At 42.4% G+C, this 14,154-nt stretch overlaps 1 protein-coding gene across 1 annotated transcript in view; it reads left to right on the top strand.

Moving 5' to 3' along the window:
- The first annotated feature begins 225 nt into the window (after window positions 1-225).
- The window catches only part of LOC124607324 (acetylcholinesterase-like), an 82,437-nt gene continuing 68,508 nt past the window's right edge, over window positions 226-14,154 (top strand). Inside the window, exons 1-2 of the mRNA XM_047139625.1 lie at window positions 226-355; window positions 11,329-11,463. Of these exons, the coding sequence (XP_046995581.1) occupies window positions 290-355; window positions 11,329-11,463 (201 nt within the window). The 5' untranslated portion in view covers window positions 226-289. The remainder of the gene's footprint in view (window positions 356-11,328; window positions 11,464-14,154) is intronic.

The following is a 14,154-nucleotide window of genomic DNA, read 5'->3' as shown; positions in this document are numbered from 1 at the left end:
TGCAGAATTACGTAGTCCAGTTGCCACTTTGTTATCTATGAAAGCTCTCACTTCAATCAGTTTATTGCTTTATTAGACCCACTCAACACAAAAGACTGTTTATTACGTAGGTGATTAGAATATGATATTTTAGATACGACAGCTAGGTGCAAAGGACGCTGTCTGTTTTCCCTTTCTCCTTCCGCCTGATAACCAGCTAGCCTTGGAACAGTGATGTGCTTACTTGAGACGTGGCTAATACCTCGTGCTGCAGTTGTAAGGCAGACGGGAGTGTCAGAACACGGCAGCCATGCAGGCAATCCGAATGTCTCCCACGTGCGCCTTTCTGCTGTTCTGGTTGGTGGTCACGGTCAAGGTAAATACTGCCCTATCTTCGGTGATATCTCACCCTTGACAATATTTACGCTGAAATACAGCAAAGAAATTTAAGAAGAATCTACCTTAAGAGCAACAACCCGCTTTCTTAGAAGCAGACTGAGATATGTAGCATCTTTGAATGTAAAATGAATGTTTATAATACTTTGCATAGTCCTGTGTGGATAGTCGAGGTTACTGTTTCAGTCTCACTATATTCCTTCGTTCCTGATCTGCATCAATAAGCGTGGATATCCGCCTTGCCTCAATCATTTTCGTCGCTGGAGGCTGTAAACTGGGCTTTCACATCATTTCATTCTAAAAAGATGTATTGTTCTGTCCAGAAAATACCAATAGTAATCTCTCGTAAAAGAATACCGACTTTTTCCCGTCATAATCTCATTATGTTTTGACTTGTCAGTTTCTTACGGTACACTCCAACATTTACGTGGCGAAATAATGTACTCTGTTTCTGCCACTAAGTTTTAAATCGTGAATCCTGTACAAAACGCATCACGATGCAGCGTTCAGGCACCAGGGTTAATCCTGCCTTCTGAACGGTGGTTTATAATCTACCTTTTGCTCCTTCTCTAACGTTTTTCTCTCATCGTTGAGCTTTGTGTGTGAGTATGAATGTGATATATTACCCCTAAAGGAAGGGAAGGTCTCGAAATTCAAGATAGAGGGAGATTAAAAAGATTCATGATATTTCACAAGATAAAACGATTGTCGATTAAGAATAAACTTTAATCATTGAAACTAATTACTTCCCTTGGTACCGGTTGTAAGTTGTTGATCTATGTGATTGTCGGAAGAGGTATTCCTGTACAGCTCCCACGCTAGCTCATTCATTGCCCAACGTATGTAGAGTCGAAATGCTGACAATAAAGTAACAAAAGGCGTTTTGGTTAGTCCATCTCATAGGATCGATTAAGTTACAACTGCGCGGCGTGAGTTTCGCCGCAAGTACGTCACTATAGGTCACAGAATTTGACGACGGTACCAGTAGTTTCAGGAATATGTTTGTTTATGTAAGGGAAAATGTACTGTAAAAATCATTCTACATATGTAAATAACAAAAAAGTTCTTGAAAATGTAACGATTATAAGCCTGAAGATGCATCTATACTGTTGTTGTTGTTGTGGTCTTCAGTCCTGAGACTGGTTTGATGCAGCTCTCCATGCTACCCTATCCTGTGCAAGCCTCTTCATCTCCCAGTACTTACTGCAACCCACATCCTTCTGAATCTGCTTAGTGTATTCATCTCTTGGTCTCCCTCTACGATTTTTACCGTCCACGCTGCCCTCCAATGCTAAATTTGTGATCCCTTGATGCCTCAGAACATGTCCTACTAACCGGTCCCTTCTTTTTGTCAAGTTGTGCCACACACTCGTCTTCTCCCCAATTCTATTCAATACTTCATCATTAGTTATGTGATCTACCCATCTAATCTTCAGCATTCTTCTGTAGCACCACATTTCGAAACCTTCTATTCTCTTCTTGTCCAAACTATTTATCGTCCATGTTTCACTTCCATACATGGCTACACTCCATACAAATACTTTCAGAAACGACTTCCTGACACTTAAATCTATACTCGATGTTAACAAATTTCTCTTCTTCAGAAACGCTTTCCTTGCCATTGCCAGTCTACATTTTATATCTTCTCTACTTCGACCATCAGTTATTTTGCTCCCTTGACAGCAAAACTCCTTTACTACTTTAAGTGTCTCATTTCCTAATCTAATTCCCTCAGCATCACCCGACTTAATTCGACCACATTCCATTATCCTCGTTTTGCTTTTGTTGGTGTTCATCTTATACCCTCCTTTCAAGACACTGTCCATTCCGTTCAACTGCTCTTCCAAGTCCTTTGCTGTCCCTGATAGAATTACAATGTCATCGGCGAACCTCAAAGTTTTTATTTCTTCTCCATGGATTTTAATACCTATTCCGAATTTCTCTTTTGTTTCCCTTACTGCTTGCTCAATATAAAGATTGAATAACATCGGGGAGAGGCTACAACCCTGTCTCACTCCCTTCCCAACCACTGCCTCCCTTTCATGCCCCTCGACTCTTATAACTGCCATCTGGTTTCTGTACAAATTGTAAATAGCCTTTGGCTCCCTGTATTTTACCCCTGCCACCTTTAGAATTTGAAAGAGAGTATTCCAGTCAATATCGACTAAAGCTTTCTCTAAGTCTACAAATGCTAGAAACGTAGGTTTGCCTTTCCTTAATCTTTCTTCTAAGATAAGTCGTAAGGTCAGTATTGCCTCACGTGTTCCAACATTTCTACGGAATCCAAACTGATCTTTCCCAAGGTCGGCTTCCACCAGTTTTTCCATTCGTCTGTAAAGAATTCGCGTTAGTATTTTGCAGCTGTGACTTATTAAACTGATAGTTCGGTAATTTTCACATCTGTCAACACCTGCTTTCTTTGGGATTGGAATTATTATATTCTTCTTGAAGTCGGAGGGTATTTCGCCTATCTCATACATCTTGCTCACCAGATGGTAGAGTTTTGCCAGGACTGGCTCTCCCAAGGCCGTCAGTAGTTCTAATGGAATGTTGTCTACTCCCGGGGCCTTGTTTCGACTCAGGTCTTTCAGTGCTCTGTCAAACTCTTCACGCAGTATCGTATCTCCCATTTCATCTTCATCTACATCCTCTTCCATTTCCATAATATTGTCCTCAAGTACATCGGCCTTGTATAGACCTTCTATATACTTCTTCCACCTTTCTGCTTTCCCTTCTTTGCTTAGAACTGGGTTTCCATCTGAGCTCTTGATATTCATACAAGTGGTTCTCTTTTCTCCAAAGGTCTCTTTAATTTTCCTGTAGGCAGTATCTGTCTTACCCCTAGTGAGATAAGCCTCTACATCCTTACATTTGTCCTCTAGCCATCCCTGCGTAGCCACTTTGCATTTCCTGTCGATCTCATTTTTGAGACGTCTATATTCCTTTTTGCCTCCTTCATTTACTGCATTTTTATATTTTCTCCTTTCATCAATTAAGTTCAATATTTCTTCTGATACCCAAGGAGTTCTACTAGCCCTCGTCTTCTTACCTACTTGATCCTCTGCTGCCTTCACTACTTCATCCCTCAGAGCTACCCGTTCTTCTTCTACTGTACTTCTTTCCTCCATTCCTGTCAATTGTTCCCTTATGCTCTCCCTGAAACTCTGTACAACCTCTGGTTCTTTCAGTTTATCCAGGTCTCATCTCCTTAAATTCCCACCTTTTTGCAGTTACTTCAGTTTTAATCTACAGTTCATAACCAATAGATTGTGGTCAGAGTCCACATCTGCCCCTGGAAATGTCTTACAGTTTAAAACCTGGTTCCTAAATCTCTGTCTTACCATTATATAATCTATCTGATACCTTCTAGTATCTCCAGGATTCTTCCATGTATACAACCTTCTTTCATGATTCTTAAACCAAGTGTTAGCTACGATTAAGTTATGCTCTGTGCAAAACTCTACCAGGCGGCTTCCTCTTTCATTTCTTAGCCCCAATCCATATTCACCTACTATGTTTCCTTCTCTCCCTTTTCCTACCGACGAATTCACCTACTCCTGCATTACCCCTATTTGATTTTGTGTTTATAACCCTATAGTCACCTGACCAGAAGTCTTGTTCCTCCTGCCACCGAACTTCGCTAATTCCCACTATATCTAACTTTAACCTATCCATTGCCCTTTTTAAATTTTCTAATCTACCTGCCCGGTTAAGGGATCTGACGTTCCACGCTCCGATCCGTAGAACTCCAGTTTTCTTTTTCCTGATAACGACGTCCTCTTGAGTAGTCCCCGCCCGGAGATCCGAATGGGGGACTATTTTACCTCCAGATTATTTTACCCAAGAGGACGCCATCATCATTTAACCATACAGTAAAGCTGCATGCCCTCTGGAAAAATTACGACCATAGTTTCCCCTTGCTTTCACCCGTTCGCAGTACCAGCACAGCAAGGCCGATTTGGTTAATGTTGCAAGGCCAGGTCAGTCAATCATCCAGACTGTTGTCCCTGCAACTACTGAAAAGGCTGCTGCCCCTCTTGAGGAACCACACGTTTGTCTGGCCTCTTAACAGATACCCCTCTGTTGTGGTTGCACCTACGGTACGGCCATCTGTACTGCTGAGGCACGCAAGCCTCCCCACCAACGGCAAGGTCCATGGTTCATGGGGTGACAAAATTATTTTCGGTGAAAACCGGGACACATTTACCCAGGTGCCAATGGACACCTCAATCCACATGTACCCAGGTTTCTTAGTTTTAAATATTAATGTTTTGTTGATACATTTTGCTAACCCGATTATTATAACTAATAAGAGGATACAAAAGATTGATATAATCTAGATTATCTGTACAATTAATGACATTTGATAAACGTATACAGTAATAAAGAAATGTATTACGATTTTACAAAATTTTACAGCCATTCAAATTTTTAAACAATTAATATTAACATGAGCTTTAATATTACTGAGCACTTGTAGATGGAATTGACTGTCCTTGATGAAAAGGGCATTTTTCACTGCCTCCGGCCTTCTTGATCATGTCTTTGTTCTTTGAGACACAGTGATAAAACTCGGCACAATCCATTTTGTAGTTGTACAGGATCTGCAGGATTGCTTCAAGAGAGTCCACCTCCATTCTGTTTCTTTCATCAGTCCATTGGATATTCATGAACCAAAATGTTCTTTCCACATTGGGATTACGGGCTGGGGTTGCAAATAAATACCTTAAAATTATTACCAACTCAGAGTAATGCTGCGACAGTCACAGCTTTTAAAAAAACCCACTCACTTATCATGACATTCCAATGGTGTTTTTTTTTCATCATTCCACTTGTGAAGAATTTCTTCAACAAAATTTGTCAGTAAGCCGAACTGATCAAAGAGAATGGAATCATCGATTTCAATCTCTTTATTCTTCAAATAAGAAACTGTCTCTTCGACACTTCCCTATTTTGGAACTCTCTTCTGTAACATCCAATCAAACACCGGCGATGAGGGTAAATATGAGGCGCTCCACTTGCTGAGATATTCTACACAAGTGACATAAAACTTGTTAACTTCTTCTCTAAAACTCCTTACCGCTGCTTCTGATACTTCTGCTCTTTTAAGGACAGATTTAACATTAAAAGAAATGAACTGCTGTTCTCTCTTCTTAGTAACAGTTTCCAGAGTATTTTTCAAAACATCATTTACCTCTATTACACTTTGCGTGCTTCCCTCAATATCCTTTATCGCATGCTGCAAAGTGCTAAGCTGACTGTGAATGAACCATAAGTAGGCTTCACTTAAAGGGTTATTGAAAAACTGAACCAATGTTTTGGGGGCTTTGTCTTCATTTAGGAAAAAATCTTTTAATGGTTCAAACAGGCGAATTACTCTTTCAACTGCTGGAAATAGTGATAACCAGCGAGTTTTCGAGTGACACATTACATTCATATATTCAGTTCCCACATAATCACAGAACTCCTTAAGCCTCTCTGTTCTAAGAGTATATATGTAAAAGTGTGAGTATACCTTCATGATGATAGTTTCAACATCACAGATTAAACTGTCAGCAGATGTCTGCACGCTATTGTGTAAAACATGTGCAGGGCACCCTATGCCTTCCATGTTTTCATGCAATGTTGTCTTTTATTTGGTAAATACGTTGCATTTGCCTTGTCTTTTTAAACCACCAAAGTTTGTGTTGGTGTTATCTCCACAAAATGCCACACATTTATTTTTCTCAAGATCAAACATTTCGATAGTATTCATACAAATTCTTGAAATTTCGTCAGATGTTTCATGAGGTAGGGAACTCACCTTCAAAAGTTTGGTCTGAATTCCCTGATCAATATCGAAAAACTGAACAACAAACGGAAATATTTTAGTGCCCTTATGACTGCTGGCATCAGTGGATATCCCGTAGAAAGAAAAATTCTTGATGTATTCAAGGCTTTCCTTTACACTCTGGGGAGTAATAACTCCTTTCACTAATGCTGAGACTTAAGTTCTTGCTGAACTAAACTGATGTTTCACAAAATAAGTAGAGTTTTACTGCAGCTCGGTGCAGTGTATCTGTTAATGTGTTTCTTTGACCTGATGTCATCAACTACGTCGGAACGTCCACCATGACTTATACTAATAAAACAGTTACATACGGAACACTCTGCTTCGTAATCAAAACGACCGTTCTTAATGAAATTCCATTCCTTGGAATAACAGTCACTGAACTTGGATACACGTTTCGGCATTACGTTTCACAGTACTGCAGCAATAATACCACTAATATGAGAAAAAACTATTGCAGTTTGTCTGACAAAACATCAACTACTACACTGTTCTGACAATGAGTGTGTGAGTAAGTGGCGCGACACTCGGAATGTTTCATAGTTGTGTTACAATAATGCAACTTACTACTTGTTGGCCAAAGCACCGCTCAAAGTAAATTATTGCCAGAGTGTATCAATACTGATACTGTGATTATTAGTATGGGACAATGTAGGTTTTAGACAAATAAGCTAAAATATATTAATTTATTGTGTTGTATTTCCTTTAATATAGCGAAATCACAAAAATTTGAGAAAGTTTATGGGCACCGGAACATAGGGATGAAAACCGGGACAATCCCGGTTTTCCGGGACGTTTGGTCACCCTAGTCTATACTGACGTGAAACGGGTAGTTGTGAATAAGGTTCCTTATAGATTTTTGCAGCTTTTCGACAGACCTAATAAGTTCTGACTTTTTTAATTGTTGTAATTTTTACGAAATTTAAATTGTTATTGACTGAAGATTCTATTCATCGATATTAACAATGTCTCAAATCTGTGTTTACCCTCCCCATAATGTTGTTTGCATTATTGAATGGAGTTTTGCGTGTAGTGCTCATAGATAAACTCGTCGTGCTAGGCGGGAGTTAGCGATTCGTCGTGGGGATGTCGGAAGCATTTTTTTTTTTACGTTGTTGGCTTTTCAAACAATGACGCCAACGCAATAATTCCTTCATGCATGTGGTAACAATGTGTAGAGTTTAGTGTCATTAAGAGTGTGGAGATAGAAAACAGAAATGTCATTTCAAGTCAGGTGTTCAGTGATAAGGCAACAGCGAACGCGAACTGTTACAATTTTAAAATATGGATAACACAGCAAGGTCGAGCTCGAGTCTCAGAGCTGCGTAGTTTTACGACCATTTTCCGAAGAAAACTGATCGATGGAAAACAGATCGATGTACACCTGGCATCTTCCTCAGATATGAGAACATGTCGAAAAGGTTACAGCACCACCACACTGGCAGCTGCATCTAACAGCATTTCTTAACAATGAGCTGCCTGAATGATGGGTGGACCGTGACCGGTGTACGGATCTCACATTGCACCGTTGGCCTCCATTGTTATGTGACCTCACGGTACGTGATTTCTTTTTGGGATGGTTTTCGCGTGAGTTTCTGTCTACGTGGCCCCCCTTCCAATTACTTTGGACTACCGTCTGGATGTTTTGTCGTGTGGTCCATGGAAGGACATTGAACATATGTGAAAGTGGAATGAGACCTTTGGTTTTAAACGTATTTGTAAAATGTATCTACACTCCTGGAAATGGAAAAAAGAACACATTGACACCGGTGTGTCAGACCCACCATACTTGCTCCGGACACTGCGAGAGGGCTGTACAAGCAATGATCACACGCACGGCACAGCGGACACACCAGGAACCGCGGTGTTGGCCGTCGAATGGCGCTAGCTGCGCAGCATTTGTGCACCACCGCCGTCAGTGTCAGCCAGTTTGCCGAGGCATACGGAGCTCCATCGCAGTCTTTAACACTGGTAGCATGCCGCGACAGCGTGGACGTGAACCGTATGTGCAGTTGACGGACTTTGAGCGAGGGCGTATAGTGGGCATGCGGGAGGCCGGGTGGACGTACCGCCGAATTGCTCAACACGTGGGGCGTGAGGTCTCCACAGTACATCGATGTTGTCGCCAGTGGTCGGCGGAAGGTGCACGTGCCCGTCGACCTGGGACCAGACCGCAGTGACGCACGGATGCACGCCAAGACCGTAGGATCCTACGCAGTGCCGTAGGGGACCGCACCGCCACTTCCCAGCAAATTAGGGACACTGTTGCTCCTGGGGTATCGGCGAGGACCATTCGCAACCGTCTCCATGAAGCTGGGCTACGGTCCCGCACACCGTTAGGCCGTCTTCCGCTCACGCCCCAACATCGTGCAGCCCGCTTCCAGTGGTGTCGCGACAGGCGTGAATGGAGGGACGAATGGAGACGTGTCGTCTTCAGCGATGAGAGTCGCTTCTGCCTTGGTGCCAATGATGGTCGTATGCGTGTTTGGCGCCGTGCAGGTGAGCGCCACAATCAGGACTGCATACGACCGAGGCACACAGGACCAACACCCGGCATCATGGTGTGGGGAGCGATCTCCTACACTGGCCGTACACCACTGGTGATCGTCGAGGGGACACTGAATAGTGCATGGTACATCCAAACCGTCATCGAACCCATCGTTCTACCATTCCTAGACCGGCAAGGGAACTTGCTGTTCCAACAGGACAATGCACGTCCGCATGTATCCCGTGCCACCCAACGTGCTCTAGAAGGTGTAAGGCAACTACCCTGGCCAGCAAGATCTCCGGATCTGTCCCCCATTGAGCATGTTTGGGACTGGATGAAGCGTCGTCTCACGCGGTCTGCACGTCCAGCACGAACGCTGGTCCAACTGAGGCGCCAGGTGGAAATGGCATGGCAAGCCGTTCCACAGGACTACATCCAGCATCTCTACGATCGTCTCCATGGGAGAATAGCAGCCTGCATTGCTGCGAAAGGTGGATATACACTGTATTAGTGCCGACATTGTGCATGCTCTGTTGCCTGTGTCTATGTGCCTGTGGTTCTGTCAGTGTGATCATGTGATGTATCTGACCCCAGGAATGTGTCAATAAAGTTTCCCCTTCCTGGGACAATGAATTCACGGTGTTCTTATTTCAATTTCCAGGAGTGTAAGTGGGGTATGCGCATGCAAGTAAAATACAGTACGTAAGTTCAAGTTGGAGAGGGGAGAAAGGAAATGCAAGGGACTGTTAATGATAGCTGCATCGGGACTTTTTACGGAGTGGGCGGAGAAAAGTGAAAATGTGTGCTGTACTTGGATTCGGACCAGGGATCTCCTGTTTACCAGGCACGTACGTTAAACAATGCGGTGCTCAGACACAGTGTTTATCGGAACTGGGAGGACTATTTAGGTACTCCTCCAGGCCGACCCACATTGCCAACTAGTGCCAACTATCAGAACTCTCCGTCCATGTCCTCCACGCTCGCTAACTTGGGATGCCAGCAAGAGGATGGGCGTAACTGCGTATCCTCTCTGACGGTAGTAGATTCATTGCCCATCTAGGCTAATATGTTATGTGAATGCGTGGTGTCTCTTCTTCCGGACGTGTTCAGGTGTCAGCCCAAACAAATTCTGCTCATCTCATTTTTCATACAACGCTTAGCGGTGACAGAATGCTTGGGTTTGTTTCCCCTTTACAAACAAAATGATTTATAAGTCGCAATATTATATGTCCATTTGATAGGGCGCTACCACGTTATTCTTATGTGATATTCATTTTACCGATATCTATTAACAGGAACAATATAACAAGAAGAATAATCAGTTTTCCAGCGGCGACTGAGTAGCGCACTTTCGCACGGCGGTATCAGTCAGCGCGAGCGAGGGCACAGCTGTAACTACTTGTTACTCCTCATGTTTTATTGTCCCTCTTAACACATATCGGTAAAACGAATATTGCGCTAGGCTAACTTGTTTGGGCTGACTCCAGCAAGACGTTGCAAAAACAAAATTACAAGCATCTGTCGAAACACCAGAGAAAATGGCTCTGACGGCTGTTAGGAGAGACAATTTGTATATCCTTGTAAAATCCCATGGTTCTCCGACAAATAAAAACTTTATAGTACTATGAACAAGTTAAAATTCATCCCAAGTTTCTGTCCTTGTGCATGTAAAAGGCATAGTCTTGTGAATCTGGATGAACCTTTTTGAATCACGCTGTAGAACCCTTTGCATGAAGTACAGGATCTTGTTTCAGTGCCTCCCAATGCGCTATACTGAGTAAAAGTAATTTAGCAAAGGGTAAACGATTTTACTTGAACTACAAAACACTACGTATGCTATCCTCCAAGCATTCTCTATGTTTTACCAAAAGAACGTCGCCTTTCCTCAAGGGAGTTCCATTAGAGTTCGCGAAGCATTTCCGTAATACTCGCATTTCGACCTAACATACCGGTAATAAAACACTTTACATCATCGTAGGTTATAAATTACGTAGACTACATTCCACTGATTTGTAACGTATACACATCAGTAATGCACATTCCACTAAGAGTAGTGTTTTTCACGATCATCTGTATTTAAGTTAAATTATTAGATAGAGATGCAACCTCGTTACCGTATTTACTACAGCAAAAGATATTCGACACGTAAACTTGCGGAAATACCAGTAAACAAACAAGTAAATGAGCAACATTTAAATCTGCTGAACACAAATCACGAAAGGAGTACTGCTTCACACTGTTAATGTTTTCGGTGTATAGTTGGCAGGCAGAATACGCAGTATATACAAGCAATACACATAAAAATATAACACAAAATGTTTAGCAACAGTACTTATGTAATGGAGGAAAGAAATTTGGAAAATGCTGCAAAAGAACTCTGCACAGCTAAAGAACCAAAGACAAAATAATAATACAAACCAGTAAAGCAAACGTGGTGGTCAACAAACTAATCGTCTTTCTCGTACTGCAATGTTAGCATAAAGCGTTTTGTTTACAAACAAGTACTTCTCTAAAAGGTGCGGAGAATTGTCCACCAATGAAACAGTTGTTCATATTTGAAGCATCCACATATTTTAGGTTTTGTATTTCGAATTTTTGAACGTTCGCTTACTCAAATATAAGAACGCTCCGACAGTGTGACGAGGTGCTGGTGGCCGTGCGGGAGGGCGTACTGAGAGGCAGCACAGCCACGAGCGCCTACAACACGACGTACTCCGCCTTCCTGGGCATTCCGTACGCCGAGCCGCCGGTCGGAGACCTGCGCTTCGAGGTGAGTGGACAGACGGACAGCCCTTGTATCATTATTATTATTATTAAAAGCTCGCTTACAGTGAGATTACTTTCTCTCAGATCGGTTCACGGAGAGCTGTGAATGTATCCAGTGAGCAAGTTACAGTAAACTGGTTGATAGTCAAATAAATGTAACACTTTATGATTGTTTGCTTGTTCAGTGGACGTATGGCACACGAATGGAATGAATCTTTGATATACCCTATTTGCAAGAAAGGCGATAAATTAAAATGCCAAAATTACCGAGAAATAACTCTACAAAGTTCATGCTGCAAACAGTAGGCTAAACTTATAAATAAGACCTTAGTACCAATAGTGGAAGCACGTATGTTGGAGGTATAACATGGTTTTAGGAAAGGTACATCATGTTCGGCCTTACTTTTCACTTTGGCACAAATAACCGTGAAAAGAAGGGTGTTTAGCTTGCCAGCTTACTATGTTCGGTTTGAAAAGGCGTTTAACAAGGTAGAGTAGAAAAAATCTATGTGAATCACTTACACTTTCACCGCCATGTGCGGTATACGCCTATATGATGTACACTGATTTTTCAGTTTTCGCCGTGTGCATCATAAGCGATCACGTGAGGACTCGTGAGTATTTGTCTGTGATGCATATATTATCAGAGTTGTGCTGAAAACAAATGGGCGCCACTTTCTACCGGCCAGCGGCAAAAGTTCTTTGATGGTTTTGTAGTGCAGTACTGGATGACAGGCAGTTGTTACCTGGTTACGATATGTAGCACCTGTATGTGATCCTTGCTGGTAATGGCGTTTCGATTACATGGTTGGCGTTGCGTAGTCCTTGTTTTCAATAAGACTTTGTGGTTTTTGGTAAAAATGGATTCACAAGACCACAGATCCAAAAATGATTGAAGTAATCGAGCTTAACTGATGAGTCACTGTTCGGAAGTGGCATTAATTCCCACGAAGACAATCGTCCTCGTTCCTGGAGTTAGAGTAGTAGTGAAGATGAAGTAATTCCATTAAAGAAACAAAACATACACATGCAAGTTACGAATGATACGTCCATAAGTTGGGAAAACGAAGTTCATCATCCACTGACCATAACAGCAAAAGTGAGCTGTCACCTACAGAGATATCGTGTACTGATGGGCTCCCTACTTCACGAATAAAGTGGTCTGAGTGCAGGGGAAAGTAAACTGTTTTGTTGTTTCTGGTAACTGTGGATTGGGCAATGCACTCTTGGTTAATCTACCAGCAAATATTCGTCTCATTGACGCTTACAATTTTTTTCTTGATGAAGAAGTATGCAATTTCATTGTGAAGGAAACAATCCGTTAAGCTGAACAAAAGATTGTTACTGGAACAACTGCAGAGACATTACCACCGTCTTCAAGACTGACGTTATAAAGTAATATTAGCGTTGATAATTTGAGGAAATTTATGGGACCTTTGTTGTGGATGGCTCTTGGTTACAAGCGTTATTAGAGCCGGAAGCTGCTTTTTAAAAACCAAGTATCTTCTACTATACACTGAAGCGCCAAAGAAACAGGTACAGGGATGCGTATTCAAATACAGAGACATGTAAACAGGCAGTGTTGTGTACATAGTTCCGCGTAGTCAACGCGTACACAACTTTCCCACTAGAGCGCGCCCCGCTAAGCACAACAGCGCAGGCGCAGCGCTCGTCCGTCTCCGCACTACGAGATGGCGCTATCATAGAGACGGACCAAATTTTGCTTCCGCCGATCCGCGTATTAATATGTAACGCAGCCAATGAGATTGCTGCTAACGTATAACCTTTTCTCCTCGCGGATTACACTCGCGCAGTGATACCTGAACGCGCGAGGTATTATAACCTCCGATTAGTCAGTCTGCATTGGTCTGTACCAGTCTATAGTCAAGTTTCAGTCTTCGCCTAATAAGATTACCATATTCCTGTACATAGCCATGAAGATAAATGTATAGACACTTCGTCAAGTATCAGAGATATGTGAGAGTAAGATTAACGTACCAAGACCAAAGGAACTTCAGATTGTCAATTGTAAACAGCATCCAGAATCAAGTTAAGTAATGTTTATGCATTGTATTATTTTAATAAATGTGTGTGAAAATTAATCAAGTTCTGTTTAAAGTTGGTCACCGTCAATCTGCTACTCTAAGCGTGCAAGGGGCATATCTATCGTCTGACCTAACGGCAGAAGATAAACACGCCACGATAAGACCACGAGACATATTGCTGACACTCGCCTACTTCGTTAGAGCGACAAGTCAAATAATCTGATGGTGTGTGTACCGAAGGTCTTACAGTACGCACACCACAGGCAGAATACAGCGCTACGGTCGGAAACGCCTATATAATACAAGGGTCTGTCGCAGTTGTTAAATCGGTTGCTGTTGCTACAGTGGCAGGTTATCGAAGTTGAAATGCGTTTGAACATAGCGTTATAGTCGGCGCACGAGGGGTGGGACGCAACATCTCCGAGATAGCGATGAAGTGGGGATTTTCCCGTACGACCGCTTCACGAGTGTACCGTGAATATCAGGAATCCGGTAGAACATCAAACCTCTGACATCGCTGCGGCCGGAAAAAGATCTTCCAAGGACAAGACCAATGACAACTGAAGATGATCGTTCAACATGACAGAAGTTGAACCCTACCACAAATTGCTGCAGATTTCAGTGCTGGACCACCAAAAAGTGTCAGCGTG

This window comes from Schistocerca americana, chromosome 3 (genome assembly GCF_021461395.2).
Source record: "Schistocerca americana isolate TAMUIC-IGC-003095 chromosome 3, iqSchAmer2.1, whole genome shotgun sequence".
Lineage (NCBI taxonomy): Eukaryota > Metazoa > Arthropoda > Insecta > Orthoptera > Acrididae > Schistocerca > Schistocerca americana.
The sequence above is the reverse complement of the archived record's forward strand: the minus strand, read 5'-3'. Positions and strand labels throughout refer to the sequence as shown.